Source organism: Capricornis sumatraensis, chromosome 18, assembly GCF_032405125.1.
Source record: "Capricornis sumatraensis isolate serow.1 chromosome 18, serow.2, whole genome shotgun sequence".
Lineage (NCBI taxonomy): Eukaryota > Metazoa > Chordata > Mammalia > Artiodactyla > Bovidae > Capricornis > Capricornis sumatraensis.
In genome coordinates this window covers 15,341,359-15,366,692 of record NC_091086.1, presented here as the reverse complement: position 1 = coordinate 15,366,692, position 25,334 = coordinate 15,341,359, and the positions used below count along the sequence as shown (strand labels likewise).

The 25,334-nt window shown below is 44.8% G+C and overlaps 1 protein-coding gene across 3 annotated transcripts; it reads left to right on the top strand.

Annotated features, from left to right (window-relative positions):
* Positions 1–692: 692 nt before the first annotated feature.
* TMEM171 (transmembrane protein 171) lies at positions 693–11,437 on the top strand. 3 transcript variants are annotated; one of them, XM_068990639.1, is made up of 4 exons: positions 693–1,224; positions 3,766–4,461; positions 8,489–8,630; positions 11,179–11,437. In XM_068990639.1, exons 2-4 carry the CDS (start codon positions 3,819–3,821, stop codon positions 11,372–11,374), a joined length of 981 nt encoding a protein of 326 aa, XP_068846740.1. In that variant the 5' UTR covers positions 693–1,224; positions 3,766–3,818; the 3' UTR covers positions 11,375–11,437. The 3 variants fall into 3 exon arrangements, with proteins under 3 accessions (XP_068846740.1, XP_068846739.1, XP_068846738.1); XM_068990638.1 differs by lacking the exon at positions 693–1,224 and adding an exon at positions 1,492–1,568; XM_068990637.1 differs by lacking the exon at positions 693–1,224 and having other exon boundaries at positions 3,591–4,461.
* The last annotated feature ends 13,897 nt before the right edge of the window (positions 11,438–25,334 follow it).

Here is a 25,334-nt window from a genome sequence, read left to right as displayed (position 1 = left end):
TGCGGTTCCTCAGCTGAAAAATGAACTTTTTAGCTCCCTTGTTGCCTGCAACCTTTCTGGAGTTGCTGGAGACATATAGCAGAGAACCCCACACAGGCTGTATGTAGGCGAAGTGGGTAACACAGAACCTGGCCTAGAGCAAGGGCTGATGATACTCAAGATAGCAATAATCTTCTGGCAGTGCAGTGAGTGGCCCAGCAAACCCCTCCCACTGGACCCTGCCAGCCTTCCTCCCGGAGGCAGCCCTGTCTCACCCACCCAGCCCTTGGGCTGCAGAGCCCAGGTGGCCACCCTTCCCTATTTGCCTCCCTCTCACTTCTGAGTCTCCCTCTCACTTCTGCAGTCAGCTAAACCAACTCATTCTTTACTGCAGTGGAAAAGGGCTGGGGACAACTTGCTGTATTAGGCATGCAAGGGGCTTACTCTTTCAAAAGGTTAAGGCAATGGGTGTGAACTCTTGACTGGGTTTCAGAAGAAGTGGACAGGACCCCAGAGAGGAGTGGCAGGGATGGGGAAGGGCTCAGGGCGCTCCCCTGTTTGAGCTTGACTCACCTTTCACAGCGCCCTGACCTCTGGTGTGGAAACTGGCACAGTTAATTCCGTGTCACGTGTTACACGGGGCAGGTTACAAATAGCACGGGATTAGCAAACCCATCCCGAAACCGCCTGGTTCAAGGGCAAAGTTGCCAGTTTAATTCCGGCAAATCATTAGCGACTGAGAACCGGGAAGGGAGTTCGATGGCAAACAGCGACTGTGACCATACGTGAGTCTCCGAGCTAGGACGGAAGGCAGGGAGACCCTTGTCTCACACGCCAATGGAGCGCACGTTCCTGTGACCTGGTGTCTTTATAACCTGCTCGTCCGGGCGCTCGCGGCGAGAGGCTTGCTCCACTGACCCCGGCCAAGATCTCCGGAGCGGCAGGAGGGCCACAGCCCACTGGGTGGACCGTCGCAGAGGGCGCAGCGGCGGGGACCCGGGGACCCCTGCCTAGGCGGCGGTCAAGCCGAAGAGAGGGGCAGGAGCTGCCGTTTTCGCCCCTCGCAGGCAAATTCTGGGCTCTCGGCCCTGAAGGGAACCGGCTCCTACACGCCGCCCGGATCGCGACCGTCGCCTGTTGACTTGGGACAGCCAGGAGAACCCCAGCTTCCGCCCCCTGCCCGAGGGCCACAGGCCAAGGAGGTGGCGGCGGGGGCCACTCTTCCCGGATTCCTTGCGCGCACCGGTACGGACACGGAGCCTCCCGGGCCCCAAAGCTGCCCCTCACTCTCCACCCCGGAGCCGGCGCGCCTCTGGCCCGCAAGGGCAGCACCCGGCGGCGGCCAGCGCCGGCCAGTCCGCCCGGCCCTGCCCGCGCCCCGCGCCGCTGTGCCCTCCGCGCACCGCCTCCTCGGTAAACACCGCGCGGCCCGCCCTCCGCGCCCCGACGCGCAGGTGGGAGAGCGCGGGGCCGCCGGGCGCCGGCCAGGCCGCGGGCGGGGGCGGGCGCCGCGCTCCGCCGGGTGCCCACGGCCCGTGCTGCCAGCCGATTGCCGGCGCAGGCAGCGCGCTCGCAGGACCGAGCCTCAGGTAAGCGCCCCGGGCCCCGCGCTCCTCCGCACCCCTGGGGACCGCGCTCTGCGGCCGCGGGGCGAGCGCTGAGTTTAGCGTCCAGGCGGGATGCGGGGAGCGGCGCCGCGGGGAGCAGCCGCGCTAGACCTGCTCCCGCGGGAGCTCTGGCTCCTGAAACCCACAGAGCTCTTTCCCAAGAAGGGCTTTGCCTCTCTTTGCGTCAGCCCCCAAACACAGCGCTTTGGAAGTGGTGACCCACTGCTCATTTGGAAATGTCCTTTGGCAAACAGCGTCGTGAGGCGGATTTGGCTTTGGGGAAATGAAGTGTAGGCTGGTATTTGGGAAAGGGTTACTTTCCTATTACTGCAGATATCTGTGCCACTGTGTGAGCGCATCCGTGGTCGGGGGTGGCGGGCAGAGAGATGGACGAACTACTCACATACTAATTTGCATGGGGGATTAACTACCTATGCCAAGTACTTAGTCCATTAGTCCATGGAAAGGAAGCTGCTGCTGCTGCTAAGTCACTTCAGCTGTGTCCGACTCTGTGTGACCCCATTGACGGAAGCTACACATTCAAATTTAGGCTTTACTAGTATTTGGGAATTTTCCTTAAGGCAGTTGAAGCCCTGTGACTCACATCAAAGTCAAAACACTACCTTACAATGAATTGATAGGGCTTTGTAGCACAGAGTCACCCTTCACCTCTATCTCCAGACCAGCAAAAGATATTACAGGATTCAGAATCTTTTTTTAAATTAGTGCAATACTTTCCGTGTTTGTTTCAGCTTAATTTCATCTTCATAAATATGGTTTGTCCAAGTGTAAAGCACAAACTTGTTTCCCACTTCTATTTCCCTCTCTCTCCAACTTCCTTCTGATTTTATCTTATTTATTCCTGGAAAAGCACTTCCTAGAATAAGATCAGCTGTTTCCTTTCTTTACTGAAACTGACGCTACTTGCACATGATTTGTGTTTGTCAAGATGGCCTTGGCTCTAGCGACTCAATCTCTAGCTCTTTCATGGGGTCATGGATACAAGTGGCATAAAATATTTCTCAAGTTTTCCTCCTTTGAGTAAGTGAATATGTCTTCACACTGGGGTTGTCTTATTGAGTGCCCTAACTGGAAGGGTCCTGGAAAAATATTCCATTCATTAGTGTAAGACAAGGTAACTGGCTGATAAAGTCAGTCTGTATAAAGTAGACAACTCTTGACCCACTGCTTGGGGGTACATTTAATATAGAAGACCCTTGAAGTACAGGGCTTGGGTGGTCTTGTGGAAGGTGCTTTCCCACTTGATTTCATGGATACTCTTTCAGAGTCAAAGTTCTGTCACTGTTTAGTGTTTTGTAACTGGTGATTTTTATCAGCTGCATATTTTTAATGGGGCCGAAACTTTTTGTGGAAGTGGGTGGCACCATGAAGGAAGGGAAGCAGGAGGCTGCCTGCCCACCTGGGGGACAAGGTGCTACGTGACCTGCTGTGCCAGGCCCCCCCAAGTCATCCGAGACCCAGTAACCAGACCACCAGATTTCAGGACAGCCCCAGTGTGTGCCTGTTTGAGGTCTCAAGACTCACATTTTGACAGAATTAACTTAAAATCTCCCAAACTCACTGTGTTCCTGAACCGCCTTTACCTTTAGTTGAAACTGTTGAACTTGGGTCTTCTGTAGATGGAGCCTTAGAATAAAGCCAGGAATGGAAAGTTGCTGCAGTCTAAAACAGGAAATGGAAAGTTAGTTATTGAAGGAGAAAATTTACCCACTTGGAAATGCTCAGAGCGGCTGTGATGAAATGTGGGATGTCAATAAATCAAAACAATCCGTGTGGTTCTTCCTTCACTTGCTTACCATTGTGTGTGTGTGTGTGTGTGTGTGTGTGTGTGTGTGTGTGTCTGTCTGTGAGTCCATAAGACTATAACAGGAAAAGCCACACCCAGTTACTTTTGTTGTATGGCTTTTGAGTTTTCAAGATACTCTTGGGTGCATGGTAAATGCATTTCCCCTTCTTACATATCTTTATAAAATTACATATTCAGGAGTTTCTGAATGCCAGCTCCTCTGACTCATGAACCAGCTCATTGTTCTACAGTGTATCAGTTGCACAACGTTGTTCCTTATGATTTTATCCTAGTGTGATTTTGGGAAAAGAACAGGGCGGGTCAGGAACACCTGCAGCCCTTTTATAATTTGGTGTTTGGGTATGTCTGCAGAGCTGCTGAACACACACATCCCACCCACCTCAGGCAAGGGGCCTCTCCTGGCCATGTCTCCTGCAGCTGCTGCCGAGCCAGACGAGGTCCAGGGAGACAGGCATGTCAGCAAGCTCATTTTCTTCCTTTTTGTCATCGGTGCCATCCTGCTGTGCGTGGGAGTCTTGCTCTCCATCTTTGGGTTCCAGGCGTGCCAATACGAAACCTTCCCAGACTGCAGCATGGTGCTGAAGATCGCCGGACCCGCGTGTGCCGTGGTTGGACTCGGGGCTGTGATCCTGGCCCGCTCCCGGGCACGACTTCAGCAAACTGAGGAGCGCCTGCGAGGCAACAACCAAAGGGACTCCGACCGACCCTTCCTCTGTGGGGAGAGCCGCCAGTTTGTCCAGTGTCTCATCTTTGGGTTTCTGTTCCTGACGAGCGGTATGCTCATCAGCGTACTGGGCATTTGGGTACCTGGGTGCAGCTCAAACTGGATGCAGGAACCACTGAATGAGACAGACACAGCTGACTCAGAGCCCCAGATCTGTGGATTCCTGTCCCTTCAGATCTTGGGTCCCTTGATTGTGCTTGTGGGATTGTGTTTCTTCGTGGTCGCCCACGTTAAGAAGAGAAACGATTTGAATGGGGCCCAGGATGCTTCTGAAAGTGAAGAGAGACAAACTCAGAGCCTGGAGCCCATCCAGGTGACTGTAGGTGGGTCGCTGTCTTTGCTTTGCTTGTTCATATCACCGTGGCTGCAGCATCAAGGCTGCTCTTGGGTCTGGCCTAAATTCTCTCTCTTTGTCTCTGTCCTCTCTCTGTCTGTCCTTCTCTCTCTCACACACACAGATGCACACAGACATAGTTCTGCTTCTGTCATTATCCCCATAAGAATCCCTCAGCACATCCTTTCCTCCCAGCAATACCCTATTATCTAACAAAAGCATCAGGACATTGAGTTGTGACCTTGACTGAGGTTGCAGGGCAAATAAAGAGGACAGTGAGAGGTCTTGAGGCTACCCTGGGAGCCTTCTGTCACCTGAGGGACCTGCCACGTGACCCTGTTTCCTTTCCCCTGTTATTCTCACAGCAAACTCTTATGGTACTTCTGGTTGTTGAAAACGTGGGTGCTCATCACTGGTTATCCTTGACTGGCTGGCCCTTGGAAGTCCTTAAGTTCTCCTGGCCTTACTTTGTGTGTCTGTAAAATGAACACTCCACTTCGGAGTTTCCTTGCAGCACTGACATTCTAGGATTCTGAGTCTGTTGCAAGTCCACTGGTCTTGCACGTTTTGAAGGAGTCTTCTGTACTGCTGTCCACCTTATTCATCTTCTGTAATTTTGTCCTTGACTTCAGGGTCGGGGCTTCCCTGGTGGCTCAGACGGTAAAGCGTCTGTCTACAATGCGGGAGACCTGGGTTCAATCCCTGGGTTGGGAAGATCCCCTGGAGAAGGAAATGGCAATCCACTCCAGTACTATTGCTTGGAAAATCTCATGGACAGAGGAGCCTGGTAGGCTATAGTCCATAGGGTCACAAAGAGTCGGACACGACAGAGCGACTTCACTTTCACTTTCTTTCAGGGTCTGGGCAAAGTTTGGGAGCTGGGGCATAGATACAGGTGAAATGTGACTGCCCTAGTCACTTCTTTCCCCTATGGGATGCCCAGAGATTCCCTTTTGGTCCCCCTGCAGAAGACCTGCGTCACCATGTCCCAGAGTCAGGCCCCCACAGAACCACATTAGGAGCTCTGGTCTCACCTTCACACAGAAAGAAAAGCCCCCATCGCTGCTTATTTTTGCAAATCGCTGTTTTATTTCAGCCTCCCACCCTGAAGGCACAGCCTTAACATCTGAAAGGCTGGGTGGGCAAAGGGGATTACAGAGCAGAAACTGGAGGAAACAGGGAAGAAGTGAGCTGTTTCTCGTGGGTGAGGCTGTCTGTTGAGCCGGCAGTTCTCACTGGGGGGATTCCCGGGGCTGTGGGCCTCGCGTGGTATTGGCCTCATAGAGGAAGGGCAGATGGATTTATAGATGACCATTGTGTTCGGTCAGGGTTGAAGCTCCCAGCTTACTTAATTGTGCGTTTATATACTTACGGTGACATCAACACTAGTTATTTGTTAATAATAGCTAACACACATGTAGAGCTTATTCTTGGGCCAAATAAGGATCTAAGTGTTTTAGTATGCGCTCTTCAAGAACCTGTTAGGTGAAATTCATCCATGCCCTCAACAGGCCACTGTGGCAGATACTCAGTGTCTCCATGTAAAAGATGAAGAAATCAAGCCTCAGGGATCCCAAGTAATTGGCCTAAGGTCACAAACTAGCAGGTGGCAGAGCCAGGATCCTAACTGAGGCAGTGGGCACGCATGTGCTCACATAGGCCCTCCCAGGACACTTGCTGTAATTCTATTTCTGCAGGCTTCATCCTTCACCTGGTGTCCTGAGTCATTGTTGAATGATGAAAAGGCTCACCCAATATTATAGATGCTCTTAGTTCTTCTGGGGAACACAGTGCAGGCCAAGTAAATGTACTCGTGGGATGCTCATGTTCTTTCACTTAGGTGGGGGCGTATTGAGTGTGCCCTTTGGGTTTACTATCAGGGAGTTTGGGGGTGCAGCCTTACTCCTGGTGACTGGAATCAGGGGAACTGGGGGCTGGAGCAGGGGTGCGGTGGCTCCTGAGCATTTCTGTCCTGATGTTGGCACTGAAGAGTTTAAAATCTTTTCCATATAACCATTTAAGTCCTATCAAATTTGTGAAAATCTGGCACTGTAATTCACTGTCTTTCTCTCCTTTGATATTATGGAATAGGGTTTACATCTTTAGAAATCATGCCTTTTAGCACAATTGTTAAGACTGGATGTTGTTTGTCAATGGTCAGTTCAGCCTTACGAGGGAAATTGAGGGTGATATGAGGCAAATCTTATCTAAGTGCCAGAATTCAGCTCTTCCCAGAATAGAAGACAGAGTAGATAAATCAAGATGCATGGTATGCGTGCTGTGGGCACACCCAGTGTTGGACCCTGGATACACAAGCAGATGACCGGTCAACCCACAGAGGACATCAAGTCCTGCAGGAGAAACCCCATAGTGAAAGGGAGCCAGGAGTTTCCCAGGGAGAGCAGGAGGGCTGGGCACAGACCTGGCAGAGGATGGGTCAGCCTCGGAGATGGCTGGAGGCGGAGTACTTCCTTCTCTGTCTTTGATAGGTGATTGGCCTGCTTTGGAGGCTTTGTCCTGCAGTGTATAATTAAAGTGAACACTCAACCTACCTTCCTCTGACCTACCAAGACCTTCTGAAAAAATTAAACGAGAATCCCAAGACAACCACTTGTTTTTTGAGCTTCAGTTAGTCACACATATTTTAAGCTCCAGTTGCCATCTCCTTGCAGAAGGAGAGATGGAGTTTATGCATTTTCTGCAGGGGAGGCATTTGAGGCAACAAGGGGGAGAGTGGAGCCACTGGCCAGACGGCCAGCTGGGAGTGTTTTCAGACATTCAAACAGGCGCCACTTGCTGGTGGGTGTGGAGAAAGTCCCTCTGAGGGCGTGTGACCCCTGAGAGAGCTTGCTCCATGCGCAGCACCGTCTTAACCCCTCACATGAATCTGGCCCTCCTGTCTGTCCTCTGAGGCAGCTGAAGTCACTGCCTGCAGTTCACAGACGCGGGCTGGGGCCTGGAGAGGACAAAGGGCTTGTTTGGGCCGCGTCGGGCAGCAACTGGCGAGTGGGGCCCTGGTCGCTTTTGAGAGCCCTGCGAGCATCAGGACTGCCACCAGTAGAAGCCAGTCTCCTCCCTGAAGGGAAATAAAGTCCTCTCCTCCTTCCTTCTTCCTGAGCTGTCATGTGGAGTGGCCAGCTTAGCAGAGGCTGCCCTCAGACCTCTTCATAGTGGTGCCGCCACGTCTAGAAGGTTCTGGGCAACTCATCTAGTACATTCTGATTTGGAATCTGAGTTTGTATGTGGTTCCCTGTTCCCCTCCCCAAAACACAGGAATGTGTTCTGGAGTGAACAGTAGCAACAAAAAATGCAGGGGGTGGAAAACCCTAGCTTTGCTTTGAGTTTGACTTTGATAAAGCTTGGAAGAAACGTTGGTAGATAAATACTCAGGAAGAATGGAAACCACATTTGTGGAAATAGGGCTGAGGGCCTATATTGTGGCTGTGCCATCATTTGTCCAGGGGCTGAAACTGCATTTGAGCAGCAGAGGCGCTTTACCTAACAGCTGACTTTTGAAGAATTAAAACTGTAAGTTGGAAATAAGAAAAACTTGACAGCAGGGGACATCCCAGGGGAGATAAGGAACATTGTTAGCAAACACTCACCAGAAACGCTTTAGCTGAGACTTGCTATGAAATGTAGGCTCAGTTTTTTTAATATGGTAAACAAGATATAACCTACAATTTACCAATTTAATCATTTTTAAATGTATAGTGGCATTCGGTCCATTCACCATGTTGTACAACCAGCCATCACCATTATCAGTTCCTGGAGGCTTTTTCATTATCCTGAACAGAATCTCTGCCTCCGTTAAACTCTAACGCTCTTGTCCTCACCTCCAGTTCCTTAGTGACCTCTATTCTCTGCGTCTGTACATTTGAGAGGCCCACTTTTCAATTCTGGTGTTCTGACCTTTGCTCTAGATGGGCCAAATGTATAATTAATGTCTTTAGCTCTTGCTCATTTGCTTACATTTATTACCCATCCATCTTCAACAAAATGTTGTGTTTCCTTAGGAGATGCCGTGATCATATTCCCACCCCCTCCGCCACCTTACTTTCCTGAGTCTTCAGCCTCTGCAGCTGCCCGGAGTCCTGGGACTGACGGTTTGCTTCCAGATGAAAGCCCACCTTCATATTACAGTATCTTTCACTCTGGGTAAGATTCTCCCTTTGAACTGGAAGTGTAGAAGCATTGACCCTTTTCAGGCCTGTGCCTGGCTTCAGGCCAGGTCAGCTTTATGGTGTGACACAGGTGTAACCATCAAGGAGGAGTATCCATTTTGCTGACGTGATGTCGGAGTTATCGTCTTAACATTCGCAGTGCCTTCCAGGAAACTTTGGCTAGCACATAAGTTAAAAATTATAAGAGTGCTTACGCCAGGCTCATGTGAAGCCTTCTCCAGGCATCTGTATGCACTTGTGGCAGAACTGGGTCTCAGAATGCTGAGCCACCTGTCAGCCAGCCTGAGCGCTGGACCAGAACTTGGGAGGCCCCTGCTAAGTTAGGCTGCTGTGGACTGTGGGAGGTGTGGGGGCCCCAGGAGACCCCCAGCATGTACAGAGGTTCTGATATCTAATGGGGATACTTGAGTGACTGACTGAAATCAGCCTGCACCCTGCCTTGAGCATGCCAGTCTTTACCCCTCAATTTTAAGTTGTTCCCTGGGCGTCAGAGTCTTCTCAGATTGATTGAAGAGAAATGGTAGATTCCCATCTACATCCCCCAGGCTTCCCATATGTCACAAATTAGGAGGCCTGCCTGGAGTCACATTAAACAGTGTAAATGTGAGTGTTTTTCCTTGAGGCAGAGGGATGCCACTGAAGGGTGAGGAGTTACAGCAACGGAATGTGAGCAGTGGTTAGCTCCGCTCCAGCTGGGGAAAGGCTGAGGGCGGCCAGACCAGTTAGGAGGCTGACTCATGATCATGAACAGGCTGGAGGTAACAGGAGCCTGGGACTGGTGATCAGAAAGGGAGGAGCAGGACTTCTTGGTGGTCTAGTGGTTAAGACTCTGTGCTTCCACTGCAGGGGTCGTGGGTTCGATCCCTGGTCAAGGAGCCAAGATTCCCACATGCCGTGTGCTGTGGCCAAATTGAATAAAATGATAGAGCATTCATTAAAATAAAAAAGGGGGGGGAGTATGGGAGGGAGTCTGTGGTGGAGGATGATGGGAAAATCAGAGGTTGTGATGTCAAGGGTGAGAGACAGGGACAGGGAAGGTCCCTGACTGAGGAGGATGGGAATGGGCTCGTATAATCAGGAGAAGAGAATGAGCTGGCTTGTAGTGGAAGGAGAGCAAGGCATGGGCCTTGGACGGGCCAGAGTTTGGAGGGAATTGAGGTCCTGGAGATGGACTGGAAAGAGGCAGCTGAAACCAAGAGGTCAGAATCATCAGGGACCCGTGGAGAATCCACGGGCAGGGAAGGTATGAAAGCAAGGAGTTCTGGGAAATGCCAGGGCTGGGAAGGCACTGTACCTTCCCAGACGGGAACCCAGGGAGCAGGAAGTGAAGGCAGGATCACTGGAAAATCTCCCAGGACAGAGCAGCGCTCAGTGAAAACTGACTTTTGAGACGCGCATTTTTTAAAGGCAGAGAGAAGCGAGACCCAAGAGACTGCTAGGGACCTGAGCATGCTAGGGATGAGTGCTGCCTTACCTGGTCATTCATGTTTTAGGATACACAGTCTAGTGTTCCAGACTGGGTGGTGAGCTGGAGATCCGACCAGGGATGAATGCAGGAGTTGCCCTGTGTAGATGAAAGGGAGGTTAGGTTCTGGAATTTGGAGAATTCTGTTTGTGAATTTTTGTATTCTTTGCTCCAGTGATGAATTTTGCAGAGATAAATAGATACATGTCTATTACTTTTTCTAAAAACAACTCCTGCTACCATGCCAGAACCTGGCTTTCCTTCCATTTCCTTATATCATTCTCATAGTTACTTAGAAGATAGACATTGTCATCACCCCCATTTTACAGATGAGAAAGCTGAGGCTTAGAGATCAAACAGCTCAAAAGCAGCAGGGTGGAAATTTAGATGCAGGTCTGCCCTTTGCTGGAGCCCACTCCAGTAACCAGTATGCCTTCCCAACTCCCTTCAAGTTTCTGGCTTCATGATTTAATTTTCTGTTTGCATAAGTTTGTCTCCCTTATGTTAGCTGTCTCCAGATGAAATAGCAGAGAAGAGTAGCTGTGTGTGTGTGCATGTTCTTTTTGGAAGGCATCTATATGTTTATGTGAATAGTGGCTCAGATGGTAAAGTGTCTGCCTACAAGACGGGAGACCTGGGTTCGATCCCTGGGTAGGGAAGATCCCCTGGAGAAGGAAATGGCACCCCACTCCAGTACTCTTGCTTGGAAAATCCCATGGATGGAGGAGCCTGGTAGGCTGTAGTTCACAGGGTCACAAAGAGTCGGACACAACTGAGCAACTTCACTTCACTATATGTTTGTACCCTTTGTCTTTTCAATGACAAGGGGAATGACAACAGGAGTGAAACTGTCTTAATATTACAATCAGCTCTAAGGACAGTAAGGGGTAAGAAATTAAAACATATCTATGCAAATTATATATGGGAAGAAATTACTCTGGAAGCCCTTGCAAATGCTTCCAAATGCATCTAATTAAACATGTGAAAAGCACCTGGTATTTGAGCGTGATGACTGATTCCCTCTTTTCCCGTTCATGTTCCCTCTTCTTCTTTATAGGTCCCAAACTCCTGAGGGCCAAGGCGCGGCCTCTGAGAGAGATTGTGAATCGATATATACTATTTCTGGGACCGCTTCATCCTCTGAGCCCTCCCACACTCTCCATCTCTTATCTGAACTGCCTCCCAGATACGAAGAAAAAGAAACTGCTGCGACCACATCCTTGTCTCCATCTTCTGAGCCTTCCCCACCATGAACCATGGACTCGAGTTTAATTTTATATAGAATCAATCACTTTTTTATTTAATTTGTTTTCTAATAAAAAATACAGTAGCATCAGCTGTGTCCTGACTTCTTGGTATAGCATCAAAATCAGTAACAAACCTTCCAGATTAAGCCGTCAGTGCCTTAGACCATGGGAGAGGCAGGGTACCTCCAGATGGGAGCTTAAGGAGGTTCTCTCACTGAGACCTACTATTCCGGGAGATTGGTGGGGTCATTTGTACTGGTGCGTGGAGAGACAAAGGCTCAGAGAGGCTGATGAACTTATTCAAGGTCACATTACTTCTCAATGGTGAGGTTAGATGTTGAACCCACCTAGCTGGTTTCTGAAAGCCAGGTGGATATCTCTACCCTGTGCTGTCAAAGGCCAACCAAAAGCAGTGGTTAATGTTTAGCTTGGCCCGTTGGGTTTCCAGTGTTAATTGCTTCTGGGGCAGGGAAACCAGATTACTCTCCTATATATTATTTCTTCCTCTTCTTCCCTCTCCTCTTTCTTCCTCCTCTTCCTATTCCTTTTTTCTTTTTTTTTTTTTCATTTTGAAAGAAGGTAGTTAGGGTAACTAGGTAATCTACACTGGGGCAGTTACCAATACACTGATGCCTGAAATCCTTCTTACAATGATGTGACATTTTGGAGAAGAAATTTCTTGGGACATTTTGGTAACTAGATTCCCCCATAAAGATTCAGGAAGGATGTGTCTTTCTGTATTATAAGGTGCCCAACTGTCTGCACCACCAGCTTTTATTCTTATAAGTCTACTGCTGAACAAAAACACTTGCAGTGTTGGGTACTATAATAGATATTTATTCTAGATATAAACCTTAAACAATAATCACTAAGTATTATCGATTTAACCTGGGAAAAACTTATTTTTAGAATTGAAAATTTGTAGGAACTTAGCATTTTTGTTAACAAAATTTGATGTAGCAATGACGTGAACTTTTTATGCCTTTTACCAAAAGCCCTTTTTACCATAATCCCCATAAAAAAATCAGTATTATCCAATATTTAATTGCCTGAAAGCAGAATTTAAGGCGTTAATGCTTCAATAGTTTAACTGAAGTAATGACTGATTTCATGGGAATTGCCACTGCAATAAATCAGGGGTAACAGTCTGTACCAGCAGGACAGACCTATTTCTAAACTGAACATTTATTGGATTGAACTACTCTTAAAATTCTGCTTTTTTCCCCCCTGGAAGGTTAATTATTCACATTCTAAAATTAGGACAAAGGGTAGATTATCACCACTTGCTTCTGCTGTTTTTTGTTTAAAATGATTAAGCCAAAACGTCTAGGTACAGTTAAGTTTTAAACACAAGTTCTCATATATGATCAAGAGCCTTTTTAATGGCTCAGAGTTAGGGTTCATAACTGGGTGTTTTACTTTATGCTAGTAAACTTAAATGGCAGTAAGAAATGCTTAGGTATAAGTTTGACCTTCTGGTGGGAGAGGTCTGTTTTACCTCCATCCATCTCCTCAGTGTTCATTTCAGCCAAGGGAGAGCTGACGAAGCCACAGCCTTGGAAGGGGACCCTAGGCAAGAGATATTCATTGCAGGAGTGAGTCTCGGGCAGCCAAGCTGGGACGAATCCTTTAGTCATAGGAAGCTGCATCCTTCACCTATAAAGTTTCTAAAAAAGTATGACAGCTCTTAAAACCCATTTGGCAGGCTATTACTGATTTTCTTTTTGTCTTTTTATCAGTTAACTTTTTTTAAAATGTGAAATTAGTCATATAAGATCAACCATTTTAAAGGGAACAATTCAGTGGTGTTTAGATCATTCACAATGTTGTATAGTCACCATCTCTAATTCCAAAATATTTTCATCCCTAAATAAAACCCCACACCCAGTAAGCAGTCTCTGCTCCTATTTCCTTCCCATCCCCTGGCAACTACCAACCTGCTTCTCCCACTGTGGATTTACCTTTTCTGGGTATTTCATGTAAGTTATATCATACAATATGTGAACTTTTGTGTCTGCCTGCTTTCATTTAGCTGTTTTAGAGCTTCATCCACATTGTAATATGTATCAATACTTCATTCCTTTTTGGAGCTGAGTAATATTCCATTTTATGTATATAGCACACTTTATTCATGATGGACATTTGGGTTGCGTCCACCTTCTGGCAGTTATGAATAGTGTAGCTATTAATATTTGTATCCAAGTATCTTTTGGAGTATCTATTTTCAATTCTTTTGGGTATATACATAGATATGAAATTGCTGGCTCATACATGACCTTTAAGTTTTTGAAGAACTGAATACTGTTTTCCACAGAGGCTGCCGCATTTTATGTCCCCACCAACCGTGTACAAAAGTTCCATTCTTCCACATCCTCAGCACCACTTATTTTGTTAATACTATTGTCATTATTATTATTGTCATCTTTGTGAGAAGCGGTATTTCATTATGGTTTTGACTTCACTGATGAAGTCATTCCCTCATGACAAATAATGTTGAGCATCTTTTCATGTATTGTTTTGAACACGAAACATTATCATCAGGAGCATAAGAAATCCTACTCCAGATTTTCCTCCGGTGGTGTTGGGAGGTGTGATGCTCTGCTTTACAGAAAACAGTGATGAGGTCTACATCAGGTGGGACTACCCAACGAGGTGCTGCCATGCTCCCTCTACACTGTGAAAAGCCCCTCTTGTGACATCTTTGTCCTTCCCCAGGGATAAGTTAAGTGGACTCAACCAAGAAATTCTACTGAAATTGAAGCATTTTTGGACAAGGTCAGGTTCCTTTAGTATTTCTACGAGCTATGGAGGAGTGGGACAGACAACAAAGTGGATTTCAGAGGATGAAAGCTGAAGAGGAGGTGAGTATGTGTTCATCCAAGTTCCATCTGAGAGGCTGGAGTGGATCAGAGGGACAGTTTAAGTTAAGGTGGCCTCTTCAATGTGATCCCTATCAAAGCGCCCATAATATTTTTTGGAACTAGAACCAATAATTCTAAAGTTCCTCAGTTCAGTTCAGTGGCTCAGTTGTGTCTGACTCTTTGCAACCCCATGAATCGCAGCACGCCAGGCCTCCCAGTCCATCACCAACTCCCTGAGTTCACTCAGACTCACGTCCATTGAGTCAGTGATGCCATCCAGCCATCTCATCCTCTGTCATCCCCTTCTCCTCCTGCCCCCAATCCCTCCCAGCATCAGAGTCTTTTCCAATGAGTCAACTCTTCACATGAGGTGGCCAAAGTACTGGAGTTTCAGCTTTAGCATCATTCCTTCCAAAGAAATCCCAGGGCTGATCTCCTTCAGAATGGACTGGTTGGATCTCCTTGCAGTCCAAGGGACTCTCAAGAGTCTTCTCCAATATCACAGTTCAAAAGCATCAATTCTTCGGTGCTCAGCTTTCTTCACAGTCCAACTCTCACACCCATACATGACCAAAGGAAAAACCATAGCCTTGACTAGACGGACCTTTGTTGGCAAAGTAATATCTCTGCTTTTTAATATACTATCTAGGTTGGTCATAACTTTCCTTCCAAGGAGTAAGTGTCTTTTAATTTCATGGCTGCAATCACCATCTGCAGTGATTCTGGAGCCCCCAAAAATAAAGTCTGCCACTGTTTCCACTGTTTCCCCATCTATTTCCCATGAAGTGATGGGACCAGATGCCATGATCTTCGTTTTCTGAATGTTGAGCTTTAAGCCAACTTTTTCACTCTCCTCTTTCATTTTCATCAAGAGGCTTTTTAGTTTCTCTTCACTTTCTGCCATAAGGGTGGTGTCATCTGCATATCTGAGGTTATTGATATTTCTCCTGGCAATCTTGATTCCAGCTTGTGCTTCTTCAACCCCAGCGTTTCTCATGATGTACTCTGCATAGAAGTTAAATAAGCAGAGTGACAATATACAGCCTTGATGTACTCCTTTTCCTATTTGGAACCAGTCTGTTGTTCCATGTCCAGTTCTAACTGTTGCTTCCTGACTTGAGTATAGGTTTCTCAAGAGGCAGGTTAGGTGGTCTAGTATTCCCATCTCTTTCAGAATCTTCCACAGTTTATTGTGATCCACATAGTCAAAGGCTTTGGCATAGTCAATAAAGCAGAAATAGATGTTTTTCTGGAACTCTCTTGCTTTTTCCATGATCCAGCAAATGTTGGCAATTTGATCTCTGGTTCCTCTGCCTTTTCTAAAACCAACTTGAACATCTGGAAGTTCATGGTTCACGTATTGCTGAAGCCTGGCTTGGAGAATTTTGAGCATTACTTTACTAGCATGTGAGATGAGTGCATTTGTGTGGTAGTTTGAGCATTCTTTGGCATTGCCTTTCTTTGGGATTAGAATGAAAACTGACCTTTTCCAGTCCTGTGGCCACTACTGAGTTTTCCAAGTTTGCTGGCATATTGAGTGCAGCACTTTCATAGCATCATCTTTCAGGATTTGAAATAGCTCAACTGGAATTCCATCACCTCCATTAGCTTTGTTCGTAGTGATGCTTTCTAAGGCCCACTTGACTTCACATTCCAGGATGTCTGGCTCTAGGTGAGTGATCACACCATCATGATTATCTGGGTCGTGAAGATCTTTTTTGTACAGTTCTTCTGTGTATTCTTGCCACTTTCTTTTTTGTACAGTTCTTCTGTGTATTCTTGCCACTTCTTCTTAATATCTTCTGCTTCTGTTAGGTCCAGACCATTTCTGTCCTTTATCGAGCCCATCTTTGCATGAAATGTTCCCTTGGTATCTCTAATTTTCTTGAAGAGATATCTAGTCTTTCCCATTCTGTTGTTTTCCTCTATTTCTTTGCATTGATCGCTGAGGAAGGCTTTCTTATCTCTTCTTGCTATTCTTTGGAACTCTGCATTCAGATGCTTATATCATTCCTTTTCTCCTTTGCTTTTTGCTTCTCTTCTTTTCACAGCTGTTTCTAAGGCCTCCCCAGTCAGCCATTTTGCTTTTTTGCATTTCTTTTCCATAGGGATGGTCTTGATCCCTGTCTCCTGTACAATGTCACGAACCTCATTCCATAGTTCATCAGGCACTCTATCTATCAGATCTAGTCCCTTAAATCTATTTCTCACTTCCACTGTATGATCATAAGGGATTTGATTTAGGTCATACCTGAATGGCCTAGTGGTTTTCCCTACTTTCTTCAATTTAAGTCTAAATTTGGCAATAGGGAGTTCATGATCTGAGCCACAGTCAAATAGTGAGAACACACACAAAGGAAACCACTTGAACACAAGACCCAGCCACTCAACCACCAGTACTACCCTGTGCAGGATGCCTCATCTAAAAAACAAACAAAACAAAAATACAAACCCAATCATCAGCAGACAGGATTACCACCTCACTCAGCCTTGCCCATCAGAGGAAAAACAAACAAGCAAGGAAACAAAAACTCAGCACAAATCTAAGCCTATACAAAGCTTACACACACCACTGGACCAACCTTAGGAGGGCAGAAGCCAAAAGGAAGAAAGAATTCAACTTTGAAGCCTGGGAAAAGGAGACCTCAAACACAATAAGTTAAAAAAATAATGAAAAGGCAGAGAAATACTACGCAAACGAAGGAACAAACTAGAAACACAGAAGTCCAAATAAATGAAGAGGAAGTAGGCAAACTACCTGAAAAATAATTCAGAATAATGATAGTAAATATGATCAAAAACCTTGAAAACAAAATGGAGAAAATGCAAGAATTAATTCAAAAAGACCTAGAAGAATTAAAGAACAAACATACAAAGACAAACAGCACAATTACTGAAATTAAAAATACTCTGGAAGGAATCAATAGCAGAATATCTGAAGCAGAAGAATGAATCAGTGAGCTGAAAGATAAAATGGTAGAAATAACTTCTGAAGAGCAGAATAAAGTAAAAAGAATGAAAAGAACTGAGGATAGTCTCAGAGACCTCTGGGACAATGTCAAATGCACCAACACTCGAATTATAGGGGTCCCAGAAGAAGAAGAGAAAAAGAAAGGGTATGAGAAAATTTTTGAAGAGATTATAGTTGAAAATTTCCCTAACATTGAAAAGGAAATAGTCAATCAAGTCTAAGAGGCACAAAGAGTCCCATACAGGATAAACCCAAGGAGAAACACACCAAGACACATACTAATCAAACTAACAAAGACTAAACACAAAGAAAGAATATTAAAAGCAGCAAAGGAGAAGCAACAAGTAACATACAAGGGAAACTCCATACACTTAACAGCTGATCTTTCAGCAGAAATTCTGCAGGCCAGAAGGGAATGGAGGATATATTTAAAGTACTGAAAGGGAAAAATCTACAACCAAGATTACTGTACCCAGCAAGGATCTCATTCAAAATTGACGGAGAAATAAAAAGCTTTTCAGACAAGCAAAAGTTAATAGAATTCAGTAGCACCAAACCAGCTTTACAGCAAATGTTAAAGGGACTTATATAGTCAAGAAATACAAGAGAAGAAAAAAAAGATCTACAAAATCAACCCCAAACAATTAAGAAAATGGCAATAGGAACATATATATCAATAATTACTTTAAATGTGAGTGGATTAAATGCTCCACCCAAAAGACAGACTGGATGAATGGATACCAAAACAAGACCCATACATATGCTGTCTACAAGAAACACACTTCAGACATAAAGACACATATAGACTGAAACTGAGAGGATGGAAAAATATATTCCGTGCAGATGGGAAGCAAAAGAAAGCTGGAGTAGCAATCCTTATATCAGACAAAATAGACCTTACAATAAAGAATATTACAAGAGATAAGGAAGGACACTACCTAATGATCAAGGGATCAATCCAAGAGGAAGACATAACAGTTGTAAATATCTATGCACGCAACATAGGAGCACCTCAGTACATAAGACAAACACTAACACACGTAAAGGAGAAATTGACAGTAACATAATAATAGTGGGAGACTTTAACACCCCACTCACACCAATAGAGAGATCACCAAGACAGAAAATTAATAAGGAAACACAAGTCTTAAATGATACATTAGATAAAATGGATCTCATTGATATCTTCAGGACATTCCATCCAAATGAAGAAGAATACACCTTCTCAAGTGCACATGCAATATTCTCCAGAATAGACCACATCTTGGGGCACAAATAAAACCTCAGTAAATTTAAGAAAATTGAAATCATATCAAGCATCTTCTCCAACCACAACACTGAGACTAGATATCAATTATGAGAAAAAAACTGTAAGAAACACAAACACATGGGGATTAAACAACATGTTTCTAAATAACCAACAGGTTACTGAAGAAATCAAAAGGGAAATCAAAACATTTCTAGAAACAAATGACAATGAAAACACAACAACTTAAAACCTATGGGATGCAGCAAAAGCAGTTCTAAGAGGCAAGTTTATAGCAACACAATCCTACCTCAAGAAACAAGGAAAACATTGAATAGACAGCCTAACTTACACCTAAAACAACTGGAAAAAGAAGAAGAACAACAGTAAAAACCCAAGATTAGTAGAGGGAATGAAATCATAAAGATCCGAGCTGAAATAAAGGAAAAAGAAATTAAAAAAAAATAGTAAAGATCAATAAAACTAAAAGTTGGTTCTTTGAGAAGATAAACAAAATTGACAAGCCTTTAGCCAGACTCATCACGAAAAAAAAGAGAGAAGAATCAAATCAACAAAATGAGAAATGAGAAATGAAAAAGGAGATGTTCCAACAGACAAGGCAGAAATACAAAGGATTATAAGAGACTGTTATGAACAACCATACGGCAATAAAATGGATAACCTGGAAGAAATGGACAGATTCTTAGAAAAGTTCAATCTTCCAAGACTGAACCAGGAAGAAACAGAAATTATGAGCAACCCAATTACAAGCACTGAAATTGAAGCTGTGATCAAAAATATCCCAAAACACAAAAGCCCAACACCAGATGGCTTCACAGGAGAATTCCATCAAACATTTAAAGAAGAGCTAATGCCTATCCTTCTAAAACTCTTCCAAAAAATTGCAGAGGAGGCCACCATCTACAAGGCTCCCACCACCCTGATACCAAAACCAGACAAAGACAACACACAAAAAATAAAACTACAAGCCAATATCATTGATGACCATAGATGTAAAAATCCTTAACAATATTTTAGCAAACAGAATTCAGCAACACATCAAAAATCTCATATACCATGATTAAGTTGGGTTTATTCCAGGAATGCAAGGATTCTTCAATATATGTAAATTAATGTGATATACCATACTAACAAATTAAAAGATAAAAACCATATGATCATCTCAATAGATGCAGAAAAAGCCTTTGACAAAATTCAGCACCCATTTATGATTAAAACTCTTCAATAAAAGGGCACAGAAGGAACCTACCTCAACATAGTAAAGACCATATATGATAAGCCTACAGCAAACATAATTCTCAATGATGAAAAACTGAAAGCATTCCCCCTAAGATCAGGAACAAGACAAGGGTGTCCACTGTCATCACTATTATTCAACATAGTTCTGGAAGTCCTAGCTACAGCAATCAGAGAAGAAAAAGAAATAAAAGGAATCTAGATTGGAAAAGAAGTAAAGCTCTCACTGTTGGCAGATGACATGATATTGTACACAGAAAACCCTAAAGATAGTATCAGAAAATTACTAGAGCTAATCAGTGAATTTAGCAAAGTTGCAGGATACAAAATCAATACACAAAAATCACTTGTATTTCTATATATTAACAATGAAAAATCAGAAAAAGAAATTAAGGAGCCAATCCCATTCACCATTGCAACAAAAAGAATTAAATATCTAGGAATAATCTTACCTAAGGAGACAAAAGAACTGTACACAGAAAATTATAAGACACTAATGAAAGAAATCAAAGATGATATAAACAGATGGAGAGATATTCCATGTTCCTGGGTAGGAAAAATCAATATTGTGAAAATGACTATACTACCAAATGCAATCTACAGATTCAGTGTAATCAGTATCAAATTACCAATGGCATTTTTCACAGAACTAGGACAGTATTCTTGCCTGGAAAATCCCATGGGTGGAGGAGCCTGGTAGGCTGTAGTCCATGGGGTCACTAAGAGTCGGACATGACTGAACAACTTCACTTTCACTTTTCACTTTCATGCATTGGAGAAGGAAATGGCAACCCACTCCAGTGTTCTTCCCTGGAGAATCCCAGGGACGGGGGAGCCTGGTGGGCTGCTGTCTCTGGGGTCGCACAGAGTCGGACACGACTGAAGCGACTTAGCAGCAGCAGGACAAAAAATTTCACAATTCATACAGAGACACAAAAGACCCTGAATAGCCAAAGCAGTCTTGAGAAAGAAGAATGGAGCTGGAGGAATCAACCTTCCCGACTTCAGATTATACTACAAAGCTATAGTCATCAAGACAGTATGTATCGGAACAAAAATAGAAATATAGACCAATGGAACAAGATAGAAAGCCCAGAAATAAACTCATGCACCTATGGGTATCTTATCTTTGACAAAGGAGGAAAGAATATACAATGGGGCAAAGACAGCCTCTTCAATAAATGGTGCTGGGAAAACTGGACAACTACATGTAAAAGAACAAAATTAGAACACTTCCTAACACCATACACTCAAAATGGATTAAAGAACTAAATGTAAAACCAGAAACTATAAAACTCTTAAAGGAACACATAGGCAGAACACTCGATGACATAAATCAAAGCAAGATCCTCTATGACCCAACTCCTAGAGTAACAGAAATAAAAACAAAAGTAAACAAGTGGGATCTGATTAAACTTATAAGCTTTTGCACAGCAAAGGAAACTATAAGCAAAGTGAAATGACAACCCTGAAAATGGGAGAAAATAACAAATGAAACAACTAACAAAGGATTGATTTCCACAATATACAAGCAGCTCATACAACTCAATGCCAGAAAAACAAACAACCCAATCAAAAACTGGGGGAAAGACCTAAACAGACATTTCTCCAAAGAAGACATACAGATGGCTAACAAATGCATGAAAAGATGCCCAGCATCACTCATTATTAGAGAAATACAAGTCAAAACTACAATGAGATATCATCTCACACCAGTAAGAATGGCCGTCATCAAAAAGTCTACAAACAATAAGTGCTGGAGAGGGTGTGGAGAAAAAGGAACCCTCTTGCACTTTTGGTGGGAATGTATATTGATACAGCCCCTATAGAAGATGGCATGGAGATTCCTTAAAAAACTAGGAATAAAACCACCATATGACCCAGCAATCCCACTCCTAGGCATAAACCCTGAGGAAACCAAAGTTGAGAAAGACACACGTATCCCATTGTTCATTGCAGCACTATTTACAAGAGCTAGAACATGGAAGCAACCTAGATGTCCATCGATAGATGAATGGATAAAGAGGTTGTGGTACATATACACAATGGAATATTACTCAGCCATAAAAAGGAATGTATTTGAGTCAGTTCTGATGAAGTGGATGAATCTGGAACCTATTATACAGAGTGAAGTGAGTCAGAAAGAGAAAGATAAATATCATATTCTAATGCATATATACGGAATCTAGAAAAATGGTACTGAAGAATTTATTTATAGGGGAGCAACGGAGAAACAGACAGAGAATAGACTTATGGACGTGAGGAGAGGGGAGGAGAGGGTGAGATCCATGGAGAGAGTAACATGGAAACTTACATTACCATGTGTAAAATAGATGGCCAATGGGAATTTGCTGTATGGCTCAGGAAACTCAAATAGGGGCTCTGTATCAACCTAGAGGGATGGGATGGAGAGGGAGATGGGAGGGAGGTTCAAAAGGGAGGGGATATATGTATACCTATGGCTGATTCATGTTGAGGTTTGACAGAAAATAACAAAATTCTGTAAAGCGTGTGTGTGTGTGTGTGTATAACCAAATCACTAGCTGTACAGCAGTAATTAACACAACATTGCAAATCAAAAGAGAGATGGTAGTCTGGTTGGATCTGCAAGGCTCCATGATGATAAGAACCAAGATAATTGTTGAACATGTTAAATTCCTGAGTCCCATTTCAACCTGGCCCAAATCATCTCAGAATCTGGGAAACACTGCCGAGAGGACAACAGAGGGAAGTGCAGAGGCAACATCTTGTGGGCTAGAATATCTGGGATTATGAGCTCCTTGTTTTAACTTCAGTTCCTTCTGGAGGGTTCTGTTTATGCTTCCCAGCCTGCACTAAGGATCTTTGAGGGGTAGCATGTGAGTTCCCGGTTAGTCCCCAGTGCTGATGGAGGCTTTGCAGTGTTGCCCAGTCCTAGCCTTCTACACAGCTCTGCATGTGATTCATGAAAGAGCTCCAAGGCAGTGGGGAAACAAAGCCAGGGTGATGTCACCTACCCTTTCCTCCTGTATTCCCAGACTGAGAAAATTTGGACTCGTTTATTAAGGAAGGCATGGTTTTGTGTTGAAAGAAGTCAAGATGGCTATGTGTCTACAAACTGGAAGCATCAGTGACATTTATCAAGATGAGACAGAGTGGAGGAAAATGCTAATCAGGTTGAAACGGAAAATGCTCAAGATCGTCCAAGTGGGCAAAAGTATGAAACTGCCTCCGCCAGGACTCCTCAGTTCCTCCCAGCCCATGATGGACCAATCAGTGTGGTGGCCTGGGCTCTGCTAGCTGCCGCCTGGACACTGATCCTTGAGTCTCTAGTGTAGAAGTTTCTACAAAGGAAAGGGAGGTCAGGAAGCACGCTGTGGGAGTGGTGTCAAACGAAAAAACACACCCAAGCTAAAGGTTGAGAGTTATTGTTTATTTGGTGGAAATTTTTAGGACTCAAGCCTGGGAGGCAGCATGTCAAGTAACCCCGAGAGAAATGTTCAGAGGAGGTGAGGTGGGAAGCCATGATGCATAGGAGCTTTACAACACAGGGCAAGTAATCCGAACATCAAAAGATTTTTGTAAATTAAAGAAAACCAGATATCTCAAGGAATTTGGTACTTTTCTATGTATAGGAAGATGCAGGAGCCTGGGCTCCCTGAAGTCATTCCTTCGATATGCATCTCAGCTATCTGGGGCCACAATCCTGTGTCTTCACATCCTGAATTTCCTCAGGGCTCATCATAGGGAGTGGTTGCAGTCTGATGGCTGCTAGATGGCAGGTGTTCCTTCCATCCTGAGTTCCCTTGGAGCTCGCCAGCTCACCGTAAATGTGGCTGCAATTGCTGACATCCTCTGTTCACTGACATGGTAGGAAATATTCCATTCTCAGTGGTGAGTGGGTGGAGGGGTAAAATGTCCTCTACATGTTGGTGGGCAATCATGTATGGTTGGGTGCTTCATGCCGTAAGCCCTCCTGGATCTCGCATACCTGGGATTCCTGGAGGATCATGCCTGCGGCCACCAATCCGAGTACCCCAACAGGAACAAAGTGGAGGACATGGATGGAGCTTTTGCTAGTAAGGAATGCTTTGAGGGGTAGGAGGAGATTCCTGCTGAGTGAAGTATGTGGCTGCTTAGAAATGCCGTCTGCACCTTGTTTCATTGAATGGGTGCCTGGCCCTCTGTCTGAATGGGACCAAGGCTAGGAGTGCAGGGTGACTTAATGCTGTCCCTCCCTGAGGGGACAAAGTGACAGATAGCAACTTGATGAGGAAGAGAGCTGGGCGGTGATTTAACTGCTTTACAAGTTCTCCAGGAGCTTGCTCAGGCCTGAGGGGGCGGAAGCTGGGCAGGACAGTTTGGTTGGGGTGGATGAGCCACCCCTGGTGTCATGTGCCAAACCACTCCTAGGAAATTTCCTTAAAGGCCTTTGAATGAGCCAGTGATTCCTACCAACAGGTGCTGTGTGGATCAAATGGCTTGTTAAGGGTTTTCACAAATGAGGAGGACTGTCTCTTCCAGAAGAAGGAGGGAACCAGGATCTAGTTTGACTGCAGAGGCTTGGTGAGGTCCCAGTCCCTAGAGGGGCTGTGGTTCTTTCTCAAGCTCAGGGCCATCCTGGTGGTTCCAGACCCCATGTAGCAAGTAACCATTGCCCCGCCTGTCAAGTCTTCCAGGCCCCACCAGACACTCTGGTGCTCCCAGCTTCCTTCAAGCCTTCAGGTGCTATGTTGCCTCCAAGCTTTCCTCTCTCAGGCTCTGAAGCTCTGCTCTCTCAGCGCTTTCTCCAGATGGAGTTTTCCACAGGAGCCTGCAGGTTGGGGGCTAGAGTACAGCTCTGCAGGTCCAGCTGGCAGAGCTGTTCCCCCGCAGCTGCTCTGTGAACACTAACAGTTGTTCTCAATCCCACGGGTCGAGCCTGGCAGAGATGTCCTTCAGGAGGGCCTGTGCCCTTCAGGGCTGTGTGCTGGGGCGGGGCCTTCACAGCTGGTTAGATGTGTGTGGCCTTGGGCGGGTCGCTGCTCCATTCCTGCCCTGACCCATGTCTGAGGCGCCCTTTGGCTCTGGAAAAAAGCCAGAATTGTGGTCCAGCTTCTATAAGGGTCTCCTGTTTCCATAGTAGGTTGCTGGCTTTGGAATTCTTTCTTTATTTGGATCACAATTCAATGTTACTACCATTAAAACTACTGAGTAAAATAAAAGATTTTTTGAAGTTTTTTAATCCTTAAAATATATCTTACTAAGCACATATGTAAACTTAAAATAGCGTGTTGAAAGTTATTAAGATAATTGTTTTTCTTTGCTTTTATATTACTGACTTGATATACAATTACAGTCATTTATTCCTGTTAATATTCAGTATTAATTTTTTTTTTACTTTTTGAATACATAAAACATATACTATATGAAACAATGAAAAAATGTGCTGGAAAAGTCTTGGTTCCACCCCTTTCTCATCTACCCTGTTCCACCCATTCCCTTTAGGCCATCATTAGTTTTATTAGTTTCAAGTATATACTTCCGGTGTTTCTTTTTTGGTATGTATGTGTGCCTATATGTGTGTGTGTGTGTGTGTCAAGTCACTTCAGTCGTGTCTGACTCTCTGTGACCCCATTGACTACAGCCCACCAGGCTCCTCTGTCCATGGGA